The sequence below is a fragment of the Pleuronectes platessa genome, chromosome 16, assembly GCF_947347685.1.
Source record: "Pleuronectes platessa chromosome 16, fPlePla1.1, whole genome shotgun sequence".
Classification (NCBI taxonomy): Eukaryota; Metazoa; Chordata; class Actinopteri; order Pleuronectiformes; family Pleuronectidae; genus Pleuronectes; species Pleuronectes platessa.
Genome location: NC_070641.1, coordinates 4323220 through 4334952, shown reverse-complemented (window position 1 = coordinate 4334952; position 11733 = coordinate 4323220). Strand labels below are relative to the sequence as shown.

Genomic DNA, 11733 nt, shown 5'->3' with positions numbered 1-11733 from the left:
TCCCAACCTCTCCATCCTCTATGTTAATTTGCTGCTAGCACCATCTTGTGGTCACAAAAGACAATAACAGAGGCAGACACAAGTGCGTCAACATTTTCTGAAAATCAAGAAACTTTACTCATCAACGATTCATACAAATTGCATATAATTACAAAGTAAATTCCTTCCTGATTTGTAAACTTTACTCAAAGACAGTCTTTTAGTGGAAGTGTGTGTGTTTGTGTGTGGGTACAACAGCATGTACCCTCATTAAGTATTTTCAGTCACACTGTGCATTAGTCCTCCTCTGTCTTGTCCTTTGTAATGGGAAACTCCAGTGATGCCCTGAACCGAGTGGGCACCTGGTCCTCCTCGCTGATTGAATGCTTGGCCACAGGGGCTTGGATTCGCAACTGTCCATCATCCATCAGGGAACAGGATAGGCCGGATAGATCCAGGTGAGCGGGCAGGTCGATCTTCTGGACGAACCCCAGCTGAGATGAGGCCGAGGAGGAGAAGGCGGCGCAGGAAGAGGAGGAGGAGCAGGTCTGGCTCTCCTCTGACCCAGCTTGCTTCATGGCCACCACCGCTAGCCTCCGCCCCTCCAGCTTGACAGTGATGTCACTGGGGGCGTAACCTCGTGCATCCAGTGTGACCAGGAGGTCACTGTTATTTTCTGTAGGCTTCTGTACTTGCTTTTGCAGCTCTGTGCTGGGAGTCTCTAGCTGCTGCTCGTTTCCATCAGTCAGCCTGATATACAAACAGAATCTTGATTAGAATCACTTCATCATGTTTGCACTTTCAATTTATCCTTTATTTAGACAAGAAAGTCCTATATACATAAAAACCTCAAAGCACACAACTGACAGACACAAAACAAAGACTAGAGTATGAGAGAATCATACCAAATGAAGGCTCACGTTTAGACCAGAGCTCAGTGTGTATAGGTAGACTTTGCCCTGAAAGATCACACAAACATAGAGATACACAGTTACTTTACATACCCTGCCAAAGTGGAGGAAAGGAAGGGCAGCTTGTTTAGTCTGAGCAGGGGGTGCCCATCGTGGAGCTCCTTCAAAAGGCTGTCGGCCAGTTTGGTTCTCCGGTTGAAGAAGTCCTGCTGCAGTGAGGAAAGGGCTCCGTTATGCATCGGCCACAGCAGCCGTTCCTGGCTGAAGAATGGGTCATCGGCGAACATGCTGTTCAAAGCACTGCGCTGGGACATCATTTCAGCGTTGGAAGAGCGTTTTTTCTCGAAGGACTTTGTAACAAGCAACTTGCGTGTGTTGTGTTCTGTTGTTTCTCTAGTTCTTGGCTCCTTCTTCCCGACCTAATGTCTTTAGGCTCCAGTGAAGAGTCGAAACTTACAATTTCCCACGTGCCTTCTTCTCGTGAAGGGGGTCAGGGTGAATATGGGAGATATACACAAAACACTCTGCTTTATATACCCCAGCAACTTTGCTCCCACACACCCACCGTGTTATTTACACCCCATGAGCTCACTGCTGTTTGTCAGCGTGTGCCAGCAGGGTCAGGAATGCCCTGCAACTCATCAAAAGTCTAAAGACAGCTCATGGCCACATCCTTTTTGTGTGTGAGTGTCCACACTGCAGCCACAAATGTCCCATAACTTATTTCTTCATCGCTAACTTGGGCTCTACCTCATAACTAAATGTAAGTGACCATGATGTCAGGTACTGATTTGAGCCTGAGAGGAATATTGTTCAGATGAAGTCAGAAAATCCTAGTTGTCAACAATTTTAAAAGTTATTATAGATTCATTAACGTTTTACTTGTGAGATTGGCTAACCGTTTTTTCCCAGGAAATAGTCTCGAAAAATTTATTTTTGTCCCCGCCTTATCCGTTCCATGATACTTCTGCGATTTGAATTCCCCAAGTCGGAAGTTGCAACTGAAACTTCAAATGGAACCCAAATGAGTAAGATGGCAGCGTTCATATCCTACTACAGTCTAATGACTCTGCACAAAACAGGGTGCATTCATGAACACTTACCTCTTTTCATTCTGTCCCTCCTGGGAGAGGGATCCCTCACATGTGGATCTCTGAGTGTTGTTGTTCCTTACTCTTGTTGAGGGTTAAGGGCAGAGGATCTCACACCTTGTTAAAGCCGTATGTGACAAATTGTGATTTGTGAATATGGGCTATACAAATGAAAATGTTTGATTGGTTGATTGATATATACATTGTAGCATATCTAAAACGTACTTCCATTCTGTCTAAACAAAAGGATTTACTTCAGATAAAGAATAAAGATAAAGTACAGATAAAGAACAGATATATGTTGTTGGTGAGTCAGGTTTAGATTTGTTTGGACAGAGCTTGGCTAGCTGTTTCCCCCTAATCCTTATGCTAAGCCAAGCTAACAAGCTGCTAGAGACAACTCCTTCCTAAATATATCGATAAGAATGTTATTGATTTGAACACAGTATTTCACTGGACAATAAGACACAAATCTCTTTTAGGTAGTTAATGAAATGCTTTAGATAACTGAGATTGACGTACTGTAACTAGAGTCTAAAACAAGTGGGAAGAGGATTTGAAAAATGTTGACATTAATTTGTAATCATAATGGCTCACAAATCTGCCTCTTCATTGTTTCTGGGCAAAACCAGATATTGTGTACACGTTTCCTTGGAAGGACAAGAACACTAGCAGCTGTTCGTCACTGAACAAGTCGACCAGCAGTGTAAACAAAGCCTGTCTTGTCTCAGGTTACGAGTCTTCATCACTGCTTCTTACAGGGAACATTCTGTCTGCATGTGTGTGTGAGTGGGTTAAGCCAGCGTGCTGAAATTACGAGGAGCCTGGGTCACGTCTATTTGTGGCTGTCAAGAAACCATATTGAAAATCTACTTTCACATCATTGGTTAAAGCTGTGAGCTGGCTCACCTATGATTGGCTGAGAACAGCTACCTCAGAGTTGTATCTCCCTGCTTGTAACAGCGGGCTGAGACAACCAAAGAAAGAAAGACTCTTATAATAAGTATCTACACTTTGTTCCATAGCCTTTGTGTCTTATTAAGTTAAACACTGGAATAAATTGTTATTTTAAATCGTTTAACATTTAAAAAGTGACAGGTCTTATCTGCTTGTGAAACGTTTGAAGTTGGATGTTTTAGGATATCAACTGTCATCTTTGAGTCATCAGAGGGGTTAGCCCACTGCAAAAATAAAGAAGTGTGTCAATGAACCAGCAGACAGAAATAGAAAGAAAGATTCATGGCTACTTTTTCCTCAGCTGTAAATTGCTGGTTTATTATTACACCACCCATCTCAGTTTGGTGGTTATTTATGGTTGTAATGTATTAGACCCTCCTGCTGAAGACACCCCTTGGTCATATTGGTTAAGTGTTAAGAATTGGGTTACTATATTTCCTTACTTCGTTTGATCATATTTTTTGTTTTTCTATCGCCTTTGACAATAAAAGACACTTTTGATTACAGATTGATTATGTAGTAAATAGCCATAGAAGGTTGAAGGATTTCTTGAGTCAGATATAAGATCGCTCTCACTTCACTTTTTTGAATATGTTGCTGGGGCCAGCAGCGAGTGTCTACCTTTGTATGTTGTATGTGTTCCTGAGTGTATACTGCAGATTTATACAGCAACTTGCTCAAATGCTATGCTGCATTTGCTCTCCAATGATGCGATTAAACGAACTGGCTTCAGGTTTTCAAAATAATTAAGACTTATCACCCTCATAATTGAGGGTGATGGCCATGAACAGATATTGTGTTTAATGGTTTTTTCATGAAGAAGCATTACCATTAAATAAATAAAATGCATATTTTCTGCAACACAGTGCTTTTGGAAGGATATAAGTGTCTACACCAGATTCCATTGTGATCCAATAACTGTGGAGACATTCCCACACTGTAGCGCTTCATTAGCTTTAATTCATCCATCAACAGTTGACTGACTGGCATTGCCATCCATTGAGCCATATGCTGCTAGTGCGGCTACATTTTTAAATGGAGTGTATCAGAGATGTGTAGCACTTAAGTACATTGCTGGTTCAAGAACCGGTTCAGCTGGGGTCTGTCCGTGGAATTTGCATGTTCTCCCAGTATTTGCACGGTTTCCTTCAGGTATTCTGGCTTCCTCCCTCACTCCCAAGACATGCAGATTGGGATTAGGTTGATTGACTTTACTCGTCTCTTTACTGGTGACCAGCCCCCCCACAACTTTCCTCCACAAGGATAAGAATAAGTTTAATTGATGGATGTAAGAGAGCTTCAAGCCCTGTGGAGGCAGATATCAGTTTATTTTCTTACAACCTCGAAAGAAATAAAGCTATGCATGTGTTTCAAATAGGCCAAGCCAACAAGAATGTCTATCAAACTGTAGGATTACAGATTAGTATATTTAATAACCAACTCAATCCCTTTTTAGTGATACATCAAAGAATTTATAATGTTGAAAATGTGATCTACAGCACGTCATGCAGTTTAGTTGAAGGTACTGTCAACATTTTATAATTTCACATTTTAAGTGCAACTTTCTGGCAAAATTTGCATTGTTTTATATGTTATGTAAAATTCTAGCAAACAATCTTTAAAATTATGAAAAGAAAACTTTATTTTACAAAACCATGTTTTTGGTTTTGTCGTTGAACATTACATTGCTCTATTATTTTTGGACTACCGCTTGTTGCCAGATCTGTTTTATGTGAGAGTTTTGTGCAGTCTAAATAACAAACATTAGAATTGACCTAGAAGCTGACTGATCTTACACATTGCAACTTCCTTTTGATACACCAAACATTAACAGCTTGGTCATCATTCTGCTTTAGTGCTTTAAGTGCCTCAAGTATACATACACACTATGTTACAAACTCTCTTTGCATCTAAAAGTATATGGTAATATTTTTTAAAGAAAGAATTATTAAATATAGTGAGTGAAGAAAACGACAAAATCAGAAAATGGAAAATGTGGTTGGGCAGACATGGGTGTAGCTTTTTTGTCTAAATCAAAGAATTTTCTCAAATGTAGTCATTTTGCCCCATATTACAACAGTTATTGTTACTCTAGACATGGTCCAAAACGAATCACATCAAAAATGTACACAGAGTATCAGTACAGTATCATTCAACATTTAGCACAGGTTTTTTACTGGTAATTTTCATTTCAATATGGGAAATCTGTTTAGTAATCATTCTGACCTAAGTGTTCCATAAACATCCAGTTTTTTAAAATGGCAGAGTTACATCTACGTAGTCATTTTCGTCGTCTTCTACCATATCGTCTCTGTTTTCCTCTACACTGGCACAGACCTCCTTGGACTTCACATCAAGGTTACTGGGGCCAACTACATCATAAAGATGATCATCATCTCTCTCTGGCTTCTCATAAGCATCATCTGCCACTTTGCCCACTTCCTCTGTAAGTTCCTTGTTAATTTCTCCTGAATCAAAGTTCATATACTCGTGGTTCGTGTCATCTTCGAACTTGTTCCTGGCTGTGACGGACACTGAAATGCAAGCATGAGAAACAGAACATGAATACATACGAAAGCATTTTGATCAAAGTGTGTATTTGAAACAAGGGATTTTGTGTCATGGTGGATTGTGCAGACATTGACTCAAGCTGAGAGCTCCTGGCTGCTTGGCCTTTCCTCTTCTTCTCATGCGGCCCAGATAAACCACCAGGACCAGCAGGAGCAGCAGCAGGCTCCCACCAGCTATTGATGAGAGCAGTAGTGACAAAGGCACTAGGAGAGAAAACAGTTTATCCTTCAAAACATGTCAAATTTTCTGAAAATGTACTGCTACTCTCGATTGTGCAGATAGAGGTTATTATCAGTAATTTTCTCAAACTAATCTACATTCAAACGAGCCTAGTTTGAAAAGCAAAGGTGCTCTGACCCTGTCTGTCAGAATTTCTTTTAACTTGTTACTACCCGATAACTACATCAATTAAATTGTATTTGTTTAGCGCCAAATCACAAACTGCATTATGTCAAGGCCCTTTAAATATTCTGGACCATACAATATTAATGAGAACCCAAACAGTTTTCGCAACGAGGAAACACTTGGCGCATAAGATGACATTGTACTTAAACTTTACTTCAGTATTTTTCATTTCATCCTTTATTTTACACCACATTGGGTAATTTTGTACTTTTTGACTACACCAGATTTGTGTAAGAGCTTTGTAAAGTATCTTTTTTGCTTTACATAGAAAGCTAAGAAAACTTAAAAGTGATGATGCATTCAAGACAAATATGGTAAGCTTTTGACAATTACATGTCAATACAGTTAAATTAGCAACAATATAGAAAATTACAGCTGAATCTTAAATTTCACTGTTAACCAAATTTAAAAAATATGTAATTTGTTTCTTATAGATTGTTTCTTTCCGTTTTCTGAATCAAACCCCTGATGATAGAGTAATTAATCTGCAGACTAATCTATCTGACAATGAAGATAATAAAGTTGTATTCCTATATTAAACATAACATTTGTATGAGTTATATCGCTAGGTGCAGCTTTCTTTGTTGAATACTTATGCCTCTATTATTTGTGTTTTATGGCTTATTTTATTGATTTCTCTGCATTTCTTACCAGTAACAGAGAGTCTCACAGGGTCACTTAAGGCAGAGCTGAACATTTCATTTGAAATGTTTCTCTCATACTGACACTGATACAATCCCTCATGATCAAAGTCCACTGTATGGATCTTGAATGTAGCAGAGTTGGAACTTGACTTCTCCATCTCTCTGAATGAGCCCGGACTCCTCTTCAGAATAAATGTTTCACCTTTATGCTCATCTGAGATTGAACAAGTGATGCTGACATTCTGACCCCAGCTCACCACAGAATAGGGATACACAGAGATGCTGGGCTTAGGGAGGCTTGCTGAAGAAAAGGAAAAGATAATATAATCAGATTTAAACACAGCCTTCAGTGTTTTAGATCACGATTTGTCTTACACATGCTTTGAGTCCAACCCTGTCTTTAAAGGGATGTATTGAAAGGATTTGGAATTTTCTAGTAATAATATTGTGATAGAATGTATATGAAAATGGTTGACATGACAGCTCCCTAAAATGTACTAAGAAAATCTTGATTGCCAGTTGCTGGCTGGCAATATAGATCATAAACCCCACCTCCTCCATGTTAGTCAAACTAATAAGTCAAAATAAATCTTTCTTATGGATGGATTCATTCATTTTACAATCTACAGGTGAAACAACTAAATGGGTTGCACTCAGTTGGAGGCTTCTCTCACTTAGTTGCAAAAAAGACAGATACAGAATTACTTTTTTACCCTTGGCACTTTATAAAGACTCCCTTCTGAGCAGAGGGAGGAGAATCATCTGTTCAGGTGAATGCACTCTTTAACCTTTTGTGGTTAATGTTTTTTATCTTTTTAACTGCTGCTGGAACACTGTAATTTCCCTTATGGAATTAATAAACTCTAAATCTAAATCTAAATCTATTGATCTATCAGATACAGGAGATGATTCTAAATTATTCTCACCTGAACAGACAACACCAGCATCTTTCCTGTGTGAACAGTCAGTTTTCCCAAATCCACTGTGCAGACACTCAGTTAGAGAATCTTCACTTCCTGAACAGGCCACGCGATCAAGCCAGATTTTAATTTTTCCATTAGGTTGACCAAAACGTGTGCCTTGAGTGGCAGCCATCGCTGTGCCGCAGTTCAAGTGTCTGCAAACCACCTCAGCATCCTTTAAGTCCCAGGAGTTGTCGCAGACTGTTCCCCACTGCTTTTGGTGATAAATTACAACTTTTCCAGAGCAACGATCGCCGCGAGTCAATTTTATCACTAAACACAGAGAAATTAATTGCTGTTATCAATCAGGTTTGTCATGACAAAGACACTGTATATAATATAGATTGGTCACATCATATCCATTAAAAAGCAAAATATGCCTAAACCATTCACTTCATGTATTTCACCTAAATAGACATTTACGTAAATGTATTACACAAGTTACATTTATAGGGTCATTTTAATAAAAAAAAGTTTTCCTTGAGTTAACATGAAAAAATTAAGTAATTAAGAGTGATTTGATTTAATAAATGTATACATTTAACTTTAATTATTCAACCAATTCAAATTATTAGATTTATTCACACCTAATCATGAAGGAAATATAATGCCTGATCTGCTTTGTGAGCCTTCACCTGTACAAGTGGTTCCTACAGTTATTTGAAAACCTGCATTTCATCAAAGAATTTCTCACATTCACAGATGACACCAGCATCCTTGCTGTGTGAACAGTCATTCTCCCCGTATTCTTTGTGTTTACAGTCACTTAGAAAACGTTCTTCTCCCAAACATTCCAAATTATTGAGCCAGATTTTGCCAGTTCCTCTTCCAAAACGTGCTGCTACAGAGGCCTCCACTGTCCTACCACAGCCCAACCGTCGGCATACCACCTTAGCATCAGAATGGCTCCATTTGTTATCACAGATTGTTCCCCAGCTGTTGTTTTTATATATTTCAACTCTTCCAGAGCACCGAGTGGATCCAGGACCAGCTAATCGGATCCGAAGACCTATCAGGCACCAGACAATACAATCGGTGTGTTCATATTTTGCTCAAAAATAAAATAAGGTTTAATGTACAACATTGGAGAGTAAGCTTACCTTCATTTTGGGAAGATACAGGTAAGGTCAACAGAAAGGAGACTGTAGGAGGGAAAATGGTTTTGCTTAATACGGTGAACTGAAATGTGCTGGAAGGTTTTGGATTCAGATTTTATTAAACATTCTAGAGATAACTATAATGATACGTAGCTCTGGAGAGGCCAAACAGTCCCCACATGAAACCATTTTAAATTCAACCTGTATTATCATTTGAATCTGCAAATCTACAAATTTCTGACTCAAGATCCATGAATTATTCCGTGAGAAATCATACAGAAAGGCCCTAATCGCAATGTTTAAGAAAGTTGGAAAGAAAAATCCCCCATAACATCTATTGGATTCTTCCCTGACTCTTCTGTTGGGAGATGGTATTTGTGAACCACAGTTCAGGCCTACATGTGTAGTCAAAAGCCTAAAAGCAGGCGCATGGTTCTGCGTTTTCAGAGACACACGCAAGGACACGCATCCGCAAGTGCCCCTTGCGTGCTAGCGTACGCAACTATAACTGTAACTAAACGACAAAGCTACGCAAGCCTCACGCAGCCGCAAGGCTGTGATTTGTCTGCTAACTACATCTTTTCTGGAGTCACATTTCCGCATTCATGCCCCATAATACCGGCCGAAACCGAAGAAGAACAAATGTGGACCAAATAGAAGAGTGATTGGCAGAAGAGATCCAAAAGTATGACCACTTGTATAACCCGTCATTTACATAATACCAGGAAGCGCAGATCGCCTGCAATTCCTGGAAGGAGATCTCGGCGAGTGTACGAAGCTGTGGAGGAAGATCAGAGACAAATTTGTCTGCCAGAAAAAGGCTATGAGGAGCAGCAGTGGCGATGTAAATAAACAGTCGACGACAACTGCCACACACAAGGAAGGCGTCTCTAAGGTCGTCTTCGACAAAAAACTTTACTCCACCTAATGTTATGGTAGTGAATTGCTTTGCAACACATGCAACCCTTGGAGAATCTTGAATTAAAATGAGTCCAACGACACAACTGCGTGAAAAGCTGCAGTTGCAGAACCATGCGCCGGCCTTAAAGCCGAATGTCCCTTTGTTCTGGAGAAAACCAGGGCCTCCAGAACTCAGTCTCTCAGGGTGCCTCATCCTCACACAGAGGTGTGAAAAACGAAAGGGACACAAGTTTCAACCCCTATTGGTCCCTCTAGGCCCCATGATCTGTGAGGTCACCGGGCCAATATAAGGCAAGGTCTCCCCCCTATTGTATCTCTTTCCACACACCTCTTTGAGAGGAGCACACCGCTCTTTCCAGGAATCCTCTCAGAGGAGAAGGGTGGCAGTCCAGTTCACTCTTTCAATTCAAATCACTTTCATGTTGCAGCTTCCAGCTCATCTAACCAAGGAAATCCAAGCTCTACCAACCTTCGAGCAGCAACACGATGTCCTGCCAGAGAACTTCAAACAGCAACTGAGCTGCACAGCCCAACAGAACAACAAAGGCAGAAGCCACAAACCAGCAAGACGACTTCACAGAGCTTCAAACTGCACGGCAACCTTTTTCCCCTTTCCAAAAACAGGTCACACAACTAGGCTTGATAATCATATTAGGTTAAGCAAAGACTGTCTATTCGATTCCTCCTGATGAAGTTTGATTTGTGTTGCTGTGATATTTTGGTTACCATGTATTTGAAAGTTAATGTTAGCTATGCTCTTCAGTCTTTCCTTGCATGCATCTAGTGACTTCTCTGATTTGGCACCACATAGAAACACGCATATCACAGCATCTCTATCTCTCTGACCCCCGCTACATGTCGTAAACATTCAAAGGGGGGGAGGGGCGTTATCTCTAGAGTGGCCAGCTGCCATTTTAGAAGCACGCTGACTCATACAGACACACACACGCATACTAAATACATACTCACATACATATCTTTATTTAGTAAGTACACCGTTAGTAATTTGTGTTTTTAACTTTATTATATTCATAATAAATGTTTTTCTTTCACAAATGTATTTTCATTAATGTTGCATAAGTGAATTTTGCCAACCTCTACAATGTCAAGAACTCTATATCTTTCAACTTAGCTAACTATCTAGAAGGTAATTTTGATTATTGTTATTAATTGAATTGTTAATCAGAGTTCCAAATTTGTAGTAAGTACTTATAAATTGTCTATCCTTTCCCTTCCTATGAAGTGTGGTGCCTCGAGCTAACTTTAATCAATTAAAGTAATTATTTAATATTAACATTGTTAATATTAATATTCAATATGTTATTTTGATAACAAAATTGATTGAGTGCCGAAAGGCACACCATTTTATGGTATCACGTTTAAAGCAACATTATACAACACATCTCATACTTTTACACCCAGTTTTTTGTTATATTGTTGACAAAAAAACAAAAGGACGGGGTGAAAACACAACTTCTTTGGCAAACTTTATGAAAATCAAGTATCTAAGTGTCTTTCTATGTATACTATCAAAGAGGATGAATCATAGAAAAAAACAGCTTCAAGATCTAAGTAGAAAATCTTTCTTACCAAGGGTCAAAAAGTGCCGTCTGCTCTTCATGGTTCAGTGAGAAATGCTGCTGTTCCTCTTTTATCAGTAACAAAACAGAAGACTGATGATTTCCCAGACCACTCGTCTCTTTCTCATTTTTTTCACTTGAAACATAAACAACAGAACATTCACCAAACCCCTTCCCACAAACAGGAAATCTAATTTATCTATTTCCTACTGTATGTTAGTCAGCAGATTTAAATGAAATTTCCATTTAGAAGCAGCCATACTAGGTTCCATATAGACACAAACCCAGTATTAATTTGTAAAGTGAAAAAAACCTTGCTCATGACTTGTATATCCCATGTTTACATTCTTTGGACTGTCCTGGATGCCTCTGTGGCACACATGTAGCAGTTATAAAAAATTATACATGTCTCTCGCTGTTAAAATGCTACGTATCTAACCATGGTTACTTATGAAAGTGACTATGTAAGTCTTGTCAAGTTCAGAACACTAAAATCAAATAAATAAATACAACTGTATCTGCAGTATTAATAAAATTGTATCTGCAGTATTAATCCATCTTTAGCCGTAGTATGAATGTGGGGGTATCTATGGTATAAATACAGCTGTACCGACA

At 39.2% G+C, this 11733-nt stretch overlaps 2 protein-coding genes across 5 annotated transcripts; both read right to left on the bottom strand.

The window, feature by feature from the left end:
• Positions 1 to 218: 218 nt before the first annotated feature.
• hspb9 (heat shock protein, alpha-crystallin-related, 9) lies at positions 219 to 4109 on the bottom strand. Its single transcript, XM_053443775.1, has 2 exons — positions 984 to 4109; positions 219 to 729 (listed from the first exon to the last, which is right to left on the bottom strand). The coding sequence occupies exons 1-2, from the start codon at positions 1205 to 1207 to the stop codon at positions 276 to 278; spliced, it is 678 nt and encodes a 225-aa protein (XP_053299750.1). The 5' UTR covers positions 1208 to 4109; the 3' UTR covers positions 219 to 275.
• A 138-nt stretch (positions 4110 to 4247) lies between these two features.
• Positions 4248 to 11458, bottom strand: LOC128458793 (deleted in malignant brain tumors 1 protein). Of its 4 annotated transcripts, XM_053443770.1 has the most exons (7): positions 11129 to 11267; positions 8621 to 8662; positions 8215 to 8529; positions 7485 to 7793; positions 6566 to 6859; positions 5578 to 5712; positions 4248 to 5472 (listed from the first exon to the last, which is right to left on the bottom strand). In XM_053443770.1, exons 1-7 carry the CDS (start codon positions 11157 to 11159, stop codon positions 5192 to 5194), a joined length of 1407 nt encoding a protein of 468 aa, XP_053299745.1. In that variant the 5' UTR covers positions 11160 to 11267; the 3' UTR covers positions 4248 to 5191. The 4 variants fall into 4 exon arrangements, with proteins under 4 accessions (XP_053299745.1, XP_053299747.1, XP_053299746.1 ...); XM_053443772.1 differs by lacking the exon at positions 8215 to 8529 and having other exon boundaries at positions 11129 to 11458; XM_053443771.1 differs by lacking the exon at positions 6566 to 6859 and having other exon boundaries at positions 11129 to 11268.
• Between the last annotated feature and the right edge of the window lie 275 nt (positions 11459 to 11733).

Bases quoted from the DNA above. Each gene is read 5' to 3' on its own strand.
- hspb9 (XM_053443775.1), bottom strand. From the start codon at position 1,207: ATGATGTCCCAGCGCAGTGCTTTGAACAGCATGTTCGCCGATGACCCA. The intron at 730-983 runs GTATGTAAAGTA...TTTGTATATCAG, and splicing joins CTTTCCTCCACTTTGGCAGG to GCTGACTGATGGAAACGAGC.
- LOC128458793 (XM_053443770.1), bottom strand. From the start codon at position 11,159: ATGAAGAGCAGACGGCACTTTTTGACCCTTG. The intron at 7,794-8,214 runs GTGAGAAATTCT...CTCTGTGTTTAG, and splicing joins TGCTGGTGTCATCTGTGAAT to TGATAAAATTGACTCGCGGC. The intron at 5,713-6,565 runs GTAAGAAATGCA...TTTCTCTCCTAG, and splicing joins TGTGAGACTCTCTGTTACTG to TGCCTTTGTCACTACTGCTC.